The 18,016-nt window shown below is 44.1% G+C and overlaps 1 protein-coding gene across 6 annotated transcripts in view; it reads left to right on the plus strand.

The window, feature by feature from the left end:
• Positions 1-18,016, plus strand: part of LOC139380555 (calcium/calmodulin-dependent serine protein kinase a) — a 202,611-nt gene that overhangs the window by 78,043 nt on the left and 106,552 nt on the right. For all 6 annotated transcript variants that reach the window (XM_071123306.1, XM_071123307.1, XM_071123310.1 and 3 more), the window contains exon 2: positions 8,513-8,625. In XM_071123306.1, the coding sequence (XP_070979407.1) occupies positions 8,513-8,625 (113 nt within the window). The remainder of the gene's footprint in view (positions 1-8,512; positions 8,626-18,016) is intronic.

The raw sequence follows: 18,016 nt of genomic DNA on the forward strand, positions 1-18,016 counted from the left end.
CCTGCAGGAAGAATGTCCCCAGTGATGTACTGGGCCATACGCACTACCCTCTGTAGTGCCTTGCGGTCGGAGGCAGAGCAGTTGCCATACCAGGCAGTGATACAACCAGTCCAGATGCTCTCGATGGTTTATCTGTAGAACCTTTTGTGGATCTGAGAACCCATGCCAAATCTTTTCAGTCTCCTGAGGGAGAATACGCTTTGTCGTGCCGTCTTCACGACTGTCTTAGTGTGCTTGGACCATCATAGTTTGTTGTTGATGTGGTCACTACAGCCCTGTCGATGAGAATGGGGTGTGCTCGGTCCTCCTTTTCCTGTAGTCCACAATCAGTACAACACGCTATGAAAAATGAGGGGCATGGTGTCCTCTCATCCATGAAACATTTTAGGTTGAGGAAGTTGGTCACAACCTTGCGTAAGGGTCTTCCTTCAGATGCTGTTTAGATGAACGTTATTTTTTCTGGCACCTAGGGCTTTGCTATTGGTCTCTTTCCTTGATGGCTTTTCTCCCACTTCTTATGGAGACTCTTCGGGTATGCTCGCTTAATATAAATGGCACCAGAGATGTGGGAAAGAGGAGTCTGTTGGGTGAATATGTAAAACAAAAAAAGTACAGGTGTTGTTTCTGCAAAATACGCATAGTGATGTGGTGAATGAAGTCGTTTGGGGGCTCCGGTGGAAAGGGGAAAGTGTGCTGAGCCATGGAACAAATGTTAGTGCAGGGGTGGCAGTCCTTTTTGCACCGGGTCTGGCTGTAAAAATGTGCTCCTCAAAGGAGGTGTGTAGGGGTAGACTGCTTGTAGTAAAAGCAGAAATTAACAACAGGGGTTTTGTCCTTAGAAACGTGTAGGCGCCTAACACAAGGAGAGAGAGGGGTCGTCTGTTTGGGTGTATCAGACAGGAACTCTCACAGGTAGCGCCTGAGGAGACGCCGGTGGTCGGCGGGGACTAGAACTGTACAATGTATTTTACGAAGATTGAAATGGGGTGGAGCCTGATTCAAGCTCAGTGAGGGGTGTTAAGGGACATAATTAAGCAGTTTGACCGAGTGGATGTTTGAAGAACTGGACATCACAAAACAGTATACATGGGTGAAGGTTTTTGGGGCTAAGGTGAGTGCAGCCAGACTAGATCGGTCTTACATGTCCAAGAATCAGAGCAATAGGCTGTTGAGCGCTACCATTCTCCCAGTGGGTTTTTCGGATCACCACATAACCATGGCTCGGCTCTCTATTTCACCAGGGCCTCGACAGGTATCCTATTAGAAGTTTAATGTAAAGCTCTACAAGATGCCAGTTTTTGCTCAGGTTTCCAGACTTTTTGGGGAAAGGTGGGGGCAGCTAAGAGAGTATGAGTCTGGGTCAATGGTGGGATGTGGGAAAATTCCAAATGTGGTATACAGCTCTCTCATCCTCAGAGGCTAGGAGGGTATTGGGAGAACTCGAGCGCAGTATCAGTGAAGTGGTGGTATAGATGGTGGGGCAAGGCAATGTAGGCCTCAAGGCTAATTTAGCTGAATTACATAGGGACCTGGGCAGTTTTTTCCAGGTTAAAGAAAGGGAGCACTTGTAAGAGCTAGGTTCTTTAAATATATATATTTAAATCGGCGCCCAAAAATACAGATTTCCGATTCTACAGTCAATCACGGATTACAAAAAGAAAACCAGCCCCGTCGCGGGTCGGGATGTCTTGCTCCCAGACAGACTAAATATATTTTTTACAATTTTTACCCCTTTTTTCTCCCCAATTTCATGGTATCCAATTGTTGTCTCATCGCTACAACTCCCGTACGGGCTCGGGAGAGACGAAGGTTGAATGTCATGCGTCCTCCGATACACAACCCAATCAGCCGCACTGCTTCTTAACACAGCGCGCATCCAACCCGGAAGCCAGCCGCACCAATGTGTCGGAGGCTACACCGTGCACCTGGCAACCTTGGCTAGCGCGCACTGCGCCCGGCCCGCCACAGGAGTCGCTGGTGCGCGATGAGACAAGGACATCCCTACCGACCAAGCTCTCCCTAACTCGGACGACGCTAGGCCAATTGTGCATCGCCCCACGGACCTCCCGGTCGCGGCCGGTTACGACAGAGCCTGGGCGCGAACCCAGGGGCTCTGATGGCACAGCTGGCGCTGCAATACAGCGCCCTTAACCACTGCGCCACCCGGGAGGCCCCTAAATAACTTTTTTGCTCGCTACAGTGCCACTGACACGGCCCGCTACCAAAACCTGCGGGCTCTCCTTCACTGCAGCCGATGTGAGTAAAACATTTAAACGTGTTAACCCTCGCAAGGCTGCAGGCCCAGACGGCATCCCCAGCCGCATCCTCAGAGCATGCGCAGACCAGCTGGCTGGTGTGTTTACGGACATATTCAATGAATCCTTATCCCAGTCTGCTGTTCCAACATGCTTCAAGACATATATGTCTATACAGTGGGGAAAAAAAGTATTTAGTCAGCCACCAATTGTGTAAGTTCTCCCACTTAAAAAGATGAGAGGCCTGTAATTTTCATCATAGGTACACTTCAACTATGACAGACAAAATGAGAGAGAAAAATCCAGAAAATCACATTGTAGGATTTTTAATGAATTTATTTGCAAATTGTGGTGGAAAATAAGTATTTGGTCACCTACAAACAAGCAAGATTTCTGGCTCTCACAGATCTGTAACTTCTTCTTTAAGAGGCTCCTCTGTCCTCCACTCGTTACCTGTATTAATGACACCTGCTTGAACTTGTTATCAGTATAAAAGACACCTGTCCACAACCTCAAACAGTCACACTCCAAACTCCACTATGGCCAAGACCAAAGAGCTGTCAAAGGACACCAGAAACAAAATTGTAGACCTGCACCAGGCTGGGAAGACTGAATCTGCAATAGGTAAGCAGCTTGGTTTGAAGAAATCAACTGTGGGAGCAATTATTAGGAAATGGAAGACATACAAGACCACTGATAATCTCCCTCGATCTGGGGCTCCACGCAAGATCTCACCCCATGGGGTCAAAATGATCACAAGAACGGTGAGCAAAAATCCCAGAACCACACGGGGGGACCTAGTGAATGACCTGCAGAGAGCTGGGACCAAAGTAACCATCAAAAGCCTACCATCAGTAACACACTACGCCGCCAGGGACTCAAATCCTGCAGTGCCAGACGTGTCCCCCTGCTTAAGCCAGAACATGTCCAGGCCCATCTGAAGTTTGCTAGAGAGCATTTGGATGACCCAGAAGAAGATTGGGAGAATGTCATATGGTCAGATCAAACCAAAATTGAACTTTTTGGTAAAAACTCAACTCGTCGTGTTTGGAGGACAAAGAATGCTGAGTTGCATCCAAAGAACACCATACCTACTGTGAAGCATGGGGGTGGAATCATCATGCTTTGGGGCTGTTTTTCTGCAAAGGGACCAGGACGACTGATCCGTGTAAAGGAAAGAATGAATGGGGCCATGTATCGTGAGATTTTGAGTGAAAACCTCCTTCCATCAGCAAGGGCATTGAAGATGAAACGTGGCTGGGTCTTTCAGCATGACAATGATCCCAAACAAAAGTAGAAGTAGTGGCTTCGTAAGAAGCATTTCAAGGTCCTGGAGTGGCCTAGCCAGTCTCCAGATCTCAACCCCATAGAAAATCTTTGGAGGGAGTTGAAAGTCCATGTTGCCCAGCAACAGCCCCAAAACATCACTGCTCTAGAGGAGTTCTGCATGGAGGAATGGGAAAATACCAGCAACAGTGTGTGAAAACCTTGTGAAGACTTACAGAAAACGTTTGTTCTCTGTCATTGCCAACAAAGGGTATATAACAAAGTATTGAGAAACTTTTGTTATTGACCAAATACTTATTTTCCACCATAATTTGCTAATAAATTCAAAAAAAATCCTACAATGTGATTTTCTGGATTTTTTTTCTCATTTTGTCTGTCATAGTTGAAGTGTACCTATGATTAAAATTACTGGCCTCTCTCATCTTTTTAAGTGGGAGAACTTGCACAATTGGTGGCTGACTAAATACTTTTTTGCCCCACCGTATTTCACCCAATAGATATGGGAGTTTATCAAAATTAGATTTGTGGGTCTGTGTAACCTGACGGAAATATGTGTCTCTATGGTCATACATTTGGAGGTTAGGATGTGCAGCTCAGTTTCCACCTCATTTTGTGGATAGTGTGGATATAGCCTGTCTTCTCTTGAGAACAAGCTCTGCCTTCTGCGGCCTTTCTCAATAGCAAGGCTATGCTTTGTACTGAGTCTGTACGTAGTCAAACATTTCCTTAATTTTGGGTCAGTCACAGTGGTCAGGTATTCTGCCACTGTGTACTCTCTGTTTAGGGCCAAATAGCGTTATAGTTTGCTCTGTTTTTTTTGTCAATTCTTTCCAATGTGTCAAGTAATTATCTTTTTGTTTTCTCATCATTCGGTTGGGTCTAAATGTGTTGCTGTCCTGGTGCTCTGTGGGGTCTGTTTGTGTTTGTGAACAGAGCCCCAGGACCAGCTTGCTTAGGGGGGTCTTCTCCAGGTTAATTTCTCTGAAACCGATGGTTTTGGGAATCGCTTCCTTTTAGGTGGTTGTAGAATTTACGTTTGTACATGGAGGATATTTTTGAAGAATTATGCATGCAGTCTCAATTTGGTGTTTGTTCTGTTTTGAGCTGAGGATGATGCTAGAGTTTAAGTATAGCTCTCGCTCGCTCCTCTCTCTGGCCACAACATCAGAGCACATCTGCCTGGTTACAGATGCATGAGCTGGGCTGAGGAGGAGTTTACAGTGTGTGTTTTCAGTGGCTAACACCGTTGCTAATTACCGATCAAACAACCGTTAAATCCAAATGTCTTTCATGTGACTTCAGCCGTGGAAACCTCGGAATGTTTCCTTTCGCTAAGCTGTTGACCCAGGAGCTCTGCCAGGAGTTATGCTGTGTGTGTATTTATATTCTTTATTTATTGCATGATAAACGTCCCTGTTATGCTCAGAGAGACTTCTGCAGTACCCTCGGTCTCACCAGCTCTCTCTTGCTGTCACACACACACAAACACACAAATGTAGACTTCACCATCCCTCTTCCTCTGAAGATGTAGGCGTTTCTGTCTCTGCTCCCTGACCAACGTCCAAAGTGAGCAATCCTATACACTAATCCTCATCTTCCTCTCTCTCTCTCTCTCTCTCTCTCTCTCTCTCTCTCTCTCTCTCTCTCTGATTCTTTCTCTTCCACACACTCCTACTCTCTCTATTCCTTCCTCTCTCCTGTAGGCTATATCTCCTATCTCTTGGAGGGGAAGCTGTGGAGTCATTGTTTATTCATTAACTGTAACTGTATGCTATTGGGTTTCACGCCTTCAGAGAGAAGGTGCTGCCTTGTTTCTAAGGGAACTCCAGCAGAGAATATAGAACTTGAACAAATGCACTAACTCTACTTCTCATATGCAGTGTTCCTGTGTGCCTGAACGTGCACGTGTGAGTGTGTGAGCTTGGTTATTTGAATGGATTTTGACCTCCATAAAAAATGACAGGCAGCCAGGTCAAAATGATTACACTTTACTCAGCGTTATTGCTATCTAAGTGTGAGTGTGTGTGTGTGTGTGTGTGTGTGTGTGTGTGTGTGTGTGTGTGTGTGTGTGTATAGCAGATGGTTGATCAGATTAAAGCTGCTTAGCTTCAGATGGGTGATGTACAGAGAAACACTGCCCAGAGATGGTAAAACACAGACACACACACACAGGCTGGAGAGCTGTTCATCGAACTAGTTTTGACTGCCGCTTGGTGATGACATTGATTGTGTGTGTTTTGTAGAATATTCCCAAATGCTCAACTGGAAATATGTGTCAATAGGTTTTCTCTGTCCCCTGGTTAAAAGCTCACTAACAGCATAGAGAAAGACCCCTTATTTTCCTGTCTGATTTGCACATTGTTACATTGCACATACCACATACCATTTGAAACGTCTATATTATTTAAAAACGTGTGTGTGTAATGTTTACTGTTCATTTCTGATTGTTTGTTAATTTATCTTATTTCCCTTTTGTTTTGTCAATTTCATTTGCTTTGTCAATGTAAACATATGTTTCTCATGCCAACAAAGCCCTTTTAATTGAATTGAAGAGATGGGGAGGGGAGGAGGAGAGAAGTGGGGAGAGGGAGAGAGATGGGGGAGTCGGGCAGGGAGGGAATATGAAAGGAGAGCGACAGCAATGCGCTCAAACTGTCCCACACGCATGCACAAACGCACGCACCCACCCATACGCACTCACACTCATATTCAGTCTCTTTGTATTCTCTGAGGGTGTGTGTGAACTGGGTCATCTTTAATCAGACGTTGTCTAGCATACACACACCTGAGGCAGGAGAGGCTCTGCTTTCCAAGGAATGTGTGTGTGTGTGTGTCTCTCTGTGTGTGTGTATGTGTGAGGGTGTGTGTGTGCCTTCTGCTCTGTGCCAACTGCCAAGCTACTGTGAGAGGTCTGCGAGGGCAGCGGAAACCTTGTATTCACTAAACACCTCTCACTGACTCAGGGTCAACTCCATCTGTGTTAAGGTCACTGGTGTGGTTTACATTTTCCTCATCTTAGAATGATTCAACATCAGAACTGACTGAAGCTGATGGAACTGACCTCAACTCTCTTATCTAAACTAGAGTGCTTGGGTTGTGTGTGTTTTATATAGTGTATTCATATGCAGCCTCAATGTCTTGCTTTTGGGTACTGCAGAGACGTTAAGGAACAATTGAATGAATACATTAGTCTGTTAAAGACTATACTTGTACTAGGGTCTTTCTATTTGATTTCAATCACTTTTTGACCGCACCCCTTCAAACTCAAATATTTCCAGTGTTGAAGACATGGATGTCTCATGGGGTTTGCAAAATTGGTCAGCTTTGAGCACATCTATCTCCTAATTGTTTTGGCAATAAATGCTTCACAGAGTTCAAGTAACAGACACATCTCAACATCAACTATTCAGAGGAAACTGCATGAATCAGGCCTTCGTGGTCGATTTGCTGCAAAGAAACCACTGCTAAAAGACACCAAGAAGAAGAAGAGACTTGCTTGGGCCAAGAAACACAAGCAATGGATATTAGACCGGTGGAAATCTGTCCTTTTGGTCTGATGAGTCCACATTTGAGATTTTTGGTTCCAACCGCCGTGTCTTTGTGAGACGCAGAGAGGTGAACAGATGATCTCCGCATGTGAGGTTCCAACTGTGAAGCATGGAGGAGGAGGTGTGGGGGTGCTTTGCTGGAGACACTGTCAGTGATTTATTTAGAATTCAAGGCACACTTACCCAGCATGGCTACCACAGCATTCTGCAGCGATACTCCATCCCATCTGGTTAGAGCTTAGTGGGACTATCATTTTTTTATCAACAGGACAATGACCCAGCACACCTCAAGGCTGTGTAAGGGCTATTTGACCAAGAAGGAGAGTGATGGAGTATTGCATCAGATGACCTGGCCTCCGCAATCACCTGACCTCAACCCAATTGAGATGGTTTGGGATGAGTTGGACCACAGAGTGAAGGAAAAGCAGCCAACAAGTGCTCAGCAAATGTGGGAACTCCTTCAAGATTGTTGGAAAAGCATTCCATGTGAAGCTGGTTGAGAGAATGCCAAGAGTGTGCAAAGCTGTCCTCAATGCAAAGGGTGGCTACTTTGAAGAATCTCAAATATAAAATATATTTTGATTTATTTAACACTTTTTTGGTTACTTCATGATTCCATGTGTGTTGTTTCATAGTTTTGATGTGTACACTATTATTTTACAATGTAGAAAATAGTCAAAATAAAGTAAAACCCTTGAATGTGTATGTGTGTCCCAACTTTTGACTGGTACTGTAAATCAAAAGGGGTACAGTTAAAAGGTTCTTACAATATATACAACCCACTATTTGTGTTTCTTTTGTATTTAATGATGAGATGTTAAGGTGTTCTGTCCTAGGTATAAATGTATTAGATGTTAAGGTGTTCTGTCCTAGGTATAAAGGTATGATATGTTAAGGTGTTCTGTCCTAGGTATGAGATGTTAAGGTGTTCTGTCCTAGGTATAAATATATGAGATGTTAAGGTGTTCTGTCCTAGGTATAAATGTATAGAATGTTAAGGTGTCCTGTCCTAGGTATAAATGTATAGGATGTTAAGGTATTCTGTCCTAGGTATAAAGGTATGAGATGTTAAGGTGTTCTGTCCTAGGTATACATGTATTAGATCTTAAGGTATTCTGTCCTAGGAATAAAGGTATGAGATGTTAAGGTGTTCTGTCCTATGTATGAGATGTTAAGGTGTTCTGTCCTAGGTATAAAGGTATGAGATGTTAAGGTGTTCTGTCCTAGGTATAAATGTATGAGATGTTAAGGTGTTCTGTCCTAGGTATAAAGGTATGAGATGTTAAGGTGTTCTGTCCTATGTATGACGGTATGAGATGTTAAGGTGTTCTGTCCTAGGTATAAATGAATGAGATGTTAAGGTGTTCTGTCCTAGGTATAAATGATTGAGATGTTAAGGTGTGTGTGTTCTTTCCTGTGCAGGGGTCCGTTCAGCGTGGTGAGGAGATGTATCAACAGAGACACAGGACAGCAGTTTGCTGTGAAGATTGTAGATGTGGCCCAGTTTACCTCCAGCCCTGGACTCAGCACAGAGGGTAAGAAAACACACGCACACACTATATCACTCTCTCTCTCTCTGTTGTGTGTGGATGCTGATGGTTATAGAGACAAATATACACACTTATCAGCTGGGTGTAAGGTGATGTGGGAGGCCTGTGTGTGTGTGTGTGTGTGTGTGTGTGTGTCCTCACTCTGAATCTGTACTCCAAATAACCCTTTAGCCCTGCCTCTGAGGTAAAAAAAACAGACATAGACATCTTGGTACTTTGTTTTGTTCAGAAAGCAAACTAATCACAAAGAGGCCAGTGAGTCATGAAATTGTCTGCACAAAGCACCAGAAGCAGGACACAGGCCTCATATCAAATCTAATGTTATTTGTCATATGCTTCGTAAACAACAGGTGGATACTAACAGAGCAATGCTTTCTTACGGGCCCTTCCCAACAATGCAGAGAGAAAATAGAGAAATAATAGAAAAGTAATAACCCATAATAATAAAAGTAATAATAAAAGCGTAATGAGTAATGACAACTCGGCTATATACACAGGGTAGCAGTACCTAGTCAATGTGCAGGGGTACGAGGTAATTCAAGTAGATATGTACTGTACATATAACTATGAATAAAGTGACTAGGCAACAGGATAGATAATTAGCAGTAACAGCAGAGTATGTGATGAGTAAAACAAGTTAGTGCAAAAAAGCCAATGCATATAGTCCGAGTAGCTATTTGGTTGACTGTTTTTCCAACTATTTAGCAGTATTATCGCTTGGGGGTTGAAGCTGTTCAGGGTCCTGTTGGTTCTAGACATGGTGCATCGGTACCGCTTGCCTTGCGGTAGGAAGGAGATCAGTCTATGATTTGGGTGTTATGGGTATTATTTTGGTTAGGTCAGGGTGTGACATGGGTGATATGTGTGTTTTTTTGTCTCATTCTAGGGTGTTTGTACTGTCTAGGGGTTTTTGTAGATTTATGGGGTTGTTTTCATCTAGGTGTTTATGTTGGTCTATGGTTGCCTAGATTGGTTCTCAATTAGAGGCAGGTGTTTATCATTGTTTCTGATTGGAAATCATATTTAGGCAGCCATCTTCTTTGGGTATTTCGTGGGTTATTGTCTATGTTATGTTGCACGTTAGCACATTGTTTATATAACGGTCACGTTCGTCTTCTTCGTTTTGTTGTTTTTTGTTTAAGTGTTCTTCGTGTTCTTCATTAATAAAGAAGAATGTATTCTAACCACGCTGGGCTTTGGTCTCCTCCATACGACGATCGTGACAATCTGATAGTATTTCTGATTGGCTTAACGCCCCACCAACTAATGAGCTGTGGCGCTTCTCAAACTAATGTTTTCTTCACCTCAAACATCAAGCAAACTAAGTCTGTTTTTTTCCTCAATGTATTTGAGAATTTTTCCAAGTCTGAGGGTGCAGAATATTTGATAAAAGTTTGCTAGTTCGCTAGTTCGCTAGTTCAAGCTTTGGGCCGGACCAATTAGTAAATAGTTTACACAATGTTTCAAGTTTGTTGCAGACAGGCCATGCAAAGCCAATGTGATTTATAGGAAATACATTTTTATCAGGATCATTTCTACCTGCAGGCTGCAATGTTTTTAATTGTTCGCTTTATAGGCTATTTTTACATAGTTGGCAACATAAGTCACTTTTTAGGTTTGTAATCATTTTCTTTTAGGTTTGGATATAATTTGGATTAATTACAATGATTATACAATGGATATAGATAATCAGATGCCTCACAAGTCCTCAACTGGCAGCTTCATTAAATAGTACCAGCAAAACACCAGTCTCAACGTCGAAGAGGCGACTCTGGGATGTTGCCTTTTGGGCAGAGTTGCAAAGAAAAAGACATATCTCAGGCTGGCCAATAAAAATAAAAGATTAAGATGGGCAAAAGAACACAGACACTGGACAGAGGAACTCTGCCTAGAAGGCCAGCATTTCGGAGTTGCCTCTTCACTGTTGACATTGAGACTGGTGTTTTGCGTGTACTATTTAATGAAGCTGCCAGTTGAGGACTTGTCTGTTTCTCAAACTAGACACTCTAATGTACTCTTGCTCAGTTGTGCAGAGGCTGTCTTTAACACAATGGACATCTACTGTACCTGGGCTCCGGGGGACTGGCCTGGGATGGCTGAGTTGGTGTGACCACTGATGGGGCAGCTGCCATGACGGGAAAGCACTCCAGAGTAGTAAAGCGAATCATGGAGAGAGCACCAAGTGCGAAGTAGAACCACTGCTTCCTACACAGGGAGGCATTGGCAGCGAAATACATGGTGTCTGACCTCCACGCCACTCTCCAGGATGTGATCAAGTGTGTCAACTATATCAAAAACAGTTCCACGAAAAGCAGGTGTTTCCAGGCCTTCTGCAGGTATATGGGGAGCGAGCACCAGCAGGTGTTTCCAGGCCTTCTGCAGGTATATGGGGAGCGAGCACCAGCAGGTGTTTCCAGGCCTTCTGCAGGGATATGGGGAGCGAGCACCAGCAGGTGTTTCCAGGCCTTCTGCAGGAATATGGGGAGCGAGCACCAGCAGGTGTTTCCAGGCCTTCTGCAGGTATATGGGGAGCGAGCACCAGCAGGTGTTTACAGGCCTTCTGCAGGTATATGGGGAGCGAGCACCAGCAGGTGCTTTATCATGCAGAGGTCCGCTGGCTCTGGGGTAAAGTGTTGGGTCGCTTTTATGAGCTTCACGTGGAGATTGCTGCGTATCTTTCGGAAAACAAGTCACCTCTGGCCAAACATTTCAATTGTGAGGAATGGCTGGTGCAGGCTGCCTACCTGGCAGATATTTTTGATCATCTGAGTTCTCTCAATGTGTCAATGCAAGGGAGGGGGCACAATCAATTTGAACAGATGGATAAAGTGGATGCCTTAAAGATGAAGCTTACCGTTTTGTCAAAGCATGTTCCTAACGGGAGGATTGACATGTTTCATAATGCTGATTTTGAGATTCAGAATCTGATCAACAAATTGCACGGCGACACACTGAACAACAACATTAAACAGTATCTTGTCAAGCTGCAGGGAAAGTTTTGCGACTACTCTCCGGAGGAGAACAGGAGACAAGATGACTGGATACGCGACCCCATTTTGAATGGAGATGGGATGCGTCATGTTGCCAAGCAATTAAGATGACAGCTGTTGGAACTGTCATTTTGATCACGGACTGAGCATGTTCCCTGGAAATGACACTGCCACAGTTCTGGAGCAGCGTAGTGGGAGAGTATCCTGCTCTTGCCTGTCGTGCAATCAGAACCATGCTATCGTTCAGCACTACATATCTGTGTGAAAGTGGCTTCTCTGCTATGGCCGTGCTGATGACAGCTGTTGGAACTGTCATTTTGATCACGGACTGAGCATGTTCCCTGGAAATGACACTGCCACAGTTCTGGAGCAGCGTAGTGGGAGAGTATCCTGCTCTTGCCTGTCGTGCAATCAGAACCATGCTATCGTTCAGCACTACATATCTGTGTGAAAGTGGCTTCTCTGCTATGGCCGTGCTGATGACAGCTGTTGGAACTGTCATTTTGATCACGGACTGAGCATGTTCCCTGGAAATGACACTGCCACAGTTCTGGAGCAGCGTAGTGGGAGAGTATCCTGCTCTTGCCTGTCGTGCAATCAGAACCATGCTATCGTTCAGCACTACATATCTGTGTGAAAGTGGCTTCTCTGCTATGGCCGTGCTGATGACAGCTGTTGGAACTGTCATTTTGATCACGGACTGAGCATGTTCCCTGGAAATGACACTGCCACAGTTCTGGAGCAGCATAGTGGGAGAGTATCCTGCTCTTGCCTGTCGTGCAATCAGAACCATGCTATCGTTCAGCACTACATATCTGTGTGAAAGTGGCTTCTCTGCTATGGCCGTGCTGAAAACTAAAAGAAGAAACAAACTGGACAGCCAGCATGACCTCCGAGTGTCCCTGTCAACCCCGGACTTCAATAAACGTATCAAACTGAAGAAACACCCCCAGCTTTCCCACTGATAGGCCCCGCACACAATAAATAAACAGGTTCCTCAAGTTCTTGTTCACTATGTCAATTGTTATTGTTAATTAATTATGACATTCATATGACATTTTATTGAACTGGTTAACTTACACCTTTTAAAAAAACGTCAAGGTTGTGAAACTATTCACATGGTAATTGATGATAAAAAATACTAAGATTGTTTTTTTTTTCTATTTTAAACACTTATGTGTTATTGTTCATTAACATTATTGGACTGGTGTGTGTTCCTGTTCATTAACATTATTGGACTGGTGTGTTTTACTGTTCATTAACATTATTGGACTGGTGTGTGTTACTGTTCATTAACATTATTGGACTGGTGTGTGTTACTGTTCATTAACATTATTGGACTGGTGTGTTTTACTATTTATTAACATTATTGGACTGGTGTGTGTTACTGTTCATTAACATTATTGGACTGGTGTGTGTTACTGTTCATTAACATTATTGGACTGGTGTGTGTTCCTGTTCATTAACATTATTGGACTGGTGTGTTTTACTGTTCATTAACATTATTGGACTGGTGTGTGTTCCTGTTCATTAACATTATTGGACTGGTGTGTTTTACTGTTTATTAACATTATTGGACTGGTGTGTGTTACTGTTTATTAACATTATTGGACTGGTGTGTGTTACTGTTCATTAACATTATTGGACTGGTGTGTGTTACTGTTCATTAACATTATTGGACTGGTGTGTGTTACTGTTCATTAACATTATTGGACTGGTGTGTGTTACTGTTTATTAACATTATTGGACTGGTGTGTGTTACTGTTCATTAACATTATTGGACTGGTGTGTGTTACTGTTCATTAACATTATTGGACTGGTGTGTGTTACTGTTCATTAACATTATTGGACTGGTGTGTGTTACTGTTCATTAACATTATTGGACTGGTGTGTGTTACTGTTAACATTATTGGACTGGTGTGTGTTACTGTTTATTAACATTATTGGACTGGTGTGTGTTACTGTTTATTAACATTATTGGACTGGTGTGTGTTACTGTTCATTAACATTATTGGACTGGTGTGTGTTACTGTTCATTAACATTATTGGACTGGTGTGTGTTCCTGTTCATTAACATTATTGGACTGGTGTGTGTTACTGTTAACATTATTGGACTGTTGTGTGTTACTGTTCATTAACATTATTGGACTGGTGTATGTTACTGTTCATTAACATTATTGGACTGGTGTGTGTTACTGTTCATTAACATTATTGGACTGGTGTATGTTACTGTTCATTAACATTATTGGACTGGTGTGTGTTACTGTTCATTAACATTATTGGACTGGTGTGTGTTACTGTTCATTAACATTATTGGACTGGTGTGTGTTACTGTTCATTAACATTATTGGACTGGTGTGTGTTACTGTTTATTAACATTATTGGACTGGTGTGTGTTACTGTTAACATTATTGGACTGTTGTGTGTTACTGTTCATTAACATTATTGGACTGGTTTTAATGTCATGTTCTGAGTCTGATCATTTATTACACCCCACCCCTGAACTGGTCGCCTAATTAAATGGCTTATTCTCTTGAATTGGTTATACATGTTTTCTCAGCTAATATGTCTGTGTATTGATTTTCTTTAATACCATAATAGTAGCCCAGTGAGACAGAGTCTATTTTGCAAGTGAAGCCTGCCCAAGAAGGCAGCTGCAATAAAACATTACAAAATGCAATCATTAACAGTCCATAATATTGGTTTGTGAATAAATTGTCCTTGTCAAATTTGGGGCCCCTGGCAAAACCAGTTGAGAACCACTGGTCTACAGCTTATCTAACTCGAAGGGAGCTCGTCCAGTTCTCCAGTGATTGCACATTGGCGATTTATTTACTCGTAGTTTCGCCAGGGTGCCCGCACGTCGGCCTCTCTTACACCATCACTTCCTGTTCCTGAGTGTCAGGGATAGTCCTAGTCTAGTCCGGGGCCTAGTCCGGGGTGTCCTGCGTCGCCGACTCATTGAAGTAGAAATCCTCATCCACATCCTGGTTAGTGACCACTGTTCTGATGTCCAGAAGATCTTTTCGGTCATAGGAAACGATGGACACATTATGAACAAAAAAAGTTCAGACCAGTGGGAAAAAAAACACAACATCAGAATTGGTCAGCAGCTCATAAAACTGCATTCATCCACTCTGAAAGAGAGAGAAATAGAGGTGTTCTATTTTTTTTACCCCCTTTTCATGGTATCCAATTGTTAGTAGTTACTATCTTGTCTCATCGCTACAACTCCCATACGGGCTCAGGAGAGACGAAGGTCGAAAGTCACGCGTCCTCCAATACACAACCCAACCAAGCCGCACTGCTTCTTAAGACAGCACGCATCCAACCCGACCAATGTGTCGGAGGAAACACTGTGCACTACTGGCCAAACCCTCCCTAACCCGGACGACGCTAGGCCAATTGTGCGTCGCCCCACGGACCTCCTGGTTGCAGCCAGCTGCAACTGCCTGGGCGCGAACCCAGAGTCTCTGGTGGCACAGCTAGCACTGCGATGCAGTGCCCTAGATCACTGCGCCACCCGGGAGGTTCTATTTGTTTTTAAGAGGGGAAGATTGCAGGGTTCAATCTCGGTGAAGTCTGCCACTTTATTTTAGAGGACCACATATGGACTGTAGTTACTTCAACCACCCATTATGATATATCTTCATTTTCTTGTCTCAGGCAAACACGCACACGCGCACACACACACGCACACACGCACGCACGCACGCACGCACGCACACACACACACACACACACACACACACACACACACACACACACACACACACACACACAGCCAATTGAGGGTAAATTGGCAGCAGAGTATGTGCCTATTCTTTGCATAATTGCCTAACATACACATAGGTAACTGATGGCATCTCATCTGCAATGGAGACTCATACATTATATTACATTACCACTGTGCTCTGCCTTACCATTACCTCAACCACTGGCACGTTATACTTAGTGACCATTACAGCTCTAACGCCTACCTTCTATGAGAAGGAGAGAGAGAGACAGGCAGGCAGACCTGTAGAGTGAGAGATTAGGAAATGGATAAAGAGAGCGAGGGAGAAATAATGGTTTGAATTTGGAGGGCGAGAGAGAAAACGAAACAAAGAGGGAGGTTCTGTGAGATCGGTCTTTCTGTGCTCTATGAAGGCTGTCTAATGAGACTGTTCTTTCCTGTCCGCTGAGCACATCCTCTGCTCTGTCATTAGGAACCTTCTTGAAAAATATTGACTTTTAATGCCTGATTCTGATCTCAAAGCACATTCCACATTCATGTAGGCTATCCTGGTACTAGCTGCTATGTTTTTACATTGCTGGAAATATATATTTTTTTGCTGAACAATTACAATGAGAAAAGTGAAACAAGGTTATTGATTTATATTGCTGGGCCCTCAAGTCCCTTCAGTAATGAGTCAAGTTGATCAGAACTGCCATCTCTAAGTGTGTGTGGTCTGCGTGTGTCAGACTCAAGCTTTCATACGTGAATACTGACAACAGTAAAACAATTGCACTGTCCAATATCTCCGGAGAAAAACTGGGACGGTCCTCTTGTCTTTTGTCTGTTGTCTTGAATGTCATACAGTTGTACAGTTTGTCACTCCACTCTCACGTTTCCATCTCCATTCTCATTTCTTCCCACTGGAGTGTATATGGACTAGCAGGAGATTTGACGAAGAGATATGTGTGCACGTGTGTGGCTCGGTATAGTCACAGATGGGTGTTGAATGGTAGATTTCACGACAGTGAAGTATGATATGTCACTGTGTTGTTAGGTAGCTGATCCGGCCTGTTCTCCTGATGCAGGACACATCTGTGGTTTCTCCAGACAACACTGCTCCCCTCCGTGCTAGTCGGTTTGGCATAACAATTCCAATTATTATTACTAGTATTATTTATTATTTCTGTAGTAGTGTGTGTGTGTGTGTGTGTGTGTGTGTGTGTGTGTGTGTGTGTGTGTGTGTGTGTGTGTGTGTGTGTGTGTGTGTGTGTGTGTGTGTGTGTGTGTGTGTGCTATGAAAACTCACTGTCAGGTTAAGTCCTTTTCTAAGTCTGCATGAGTATTTGAGCTTAGCTTCTCTTCCTACCACACTCCACAGACAATCCCCTACAAACCCCTTCTGAACGAGGGATCGTGTACCCCGCTCCGTGGAGGAGAAATATCTTTTTTTCTACCAGAGCCAGGGATTTCTGTCATCCCTCCCTTCTCATAAAGCGAGTGATGGAAACCGAGGGATGGAAACGACCGAGAAAAACACAAATGAAACGTTCACTAGGCGTCCCATTCCTCTCCAACACCCTACCACCTGTTTGTATCCAATCACAAGCCTTGGCTGGAGCTCTGAGAAATCTATCGACCGTAACACACACACACACACACACACACACACACACACACACACACACACACACACACACACACACACAAACTCTAGATGGCAGTAACACTGTTTCCTTTGTTGATTTGTATTTTATATTTCACATTTGTTGGGTGATAGAAAACAGTTACTCTTGAACAAGCAGCTTTAATACAGGAGAGTAGTCACACACACTGCTGCACAACAACTAGGGACGGGCCTGAAGGACCCAGAAATGGCGTGGGCCGGCGATCGATTGGCCAGCAGGGGTCAGACACACACTAAAGCTTTCACACACACACATGCTTGCACATTCTCTCCATCTACAAACACACACTTGCTGAGGCCCCCTGCCCCAGTGGTGTGTGATGAATAGGTCAGACTGCAGAAGAGATAAGAGAGAAAAGCAGCCCTGAGAACCAGAGATTCATCACTTTCAGTCTCCCTACCTCCCCATTCCTCTCCCCATCCCTCCCTCCCTCCCTCCCCATCCCTCTCCCCATCCCTCCCTCCCCATCCCTCTACCTATCCCTCCCTCCCTCTCACCATTCTTCCCTCCCTCTCACCATCCCTCCTCCTCCTCTCCAGGTGGTAGCTATAGTAATGGGGCACCTAGAGCTCTACTACATGTACCAAGGCCTCTCTCTGCTGCCCCTTTGGAGCAGGTATTGACTACCAGCAGCAGAAACATCACACAGCACCCGTGCACACACACACACACACACACACACACACAGACACACAGATCAGGGCCTCCTCCAGAACAGGCTTTAACTCCCAGCTGGAGAAACTGGGACCTCTATTGAGATCTTTCTCTCTCCCCATCTCCTCCCCTCCTCCTCCCCTCCTCCTCCCCTCCTCCTCCCCTCCCCTCCTAACTGCTTTATCTGTGGTGAGTCATTGAACATGGCACTGTTTGACATGCCCCCTGCAGTGTGCATGCGTGTCAAAGCCATATGGAGGTTTGTGCTTTCCTCCTATGGGTTTTGATCTGGCTTTGAAGAAAGTACATGGCCTTGTTGTGTGTGATCT

This window comes from Oncorhynchus clarkii, chromosome 22 (genome assembly GCF_045791955.1).
Source record: "Oncorhynchus clarkii lewisi isolate Uvic-CL-2024 chromosome 22, UVic_Ocla_1.0, whole genome shotgun sequence".
NCBI lineage: Eukaryota > Metazoa > Chordata > Actinopteri > Salmoniformes > Salmonidae > Oncorhynchus > Oncorhynchus clarkii.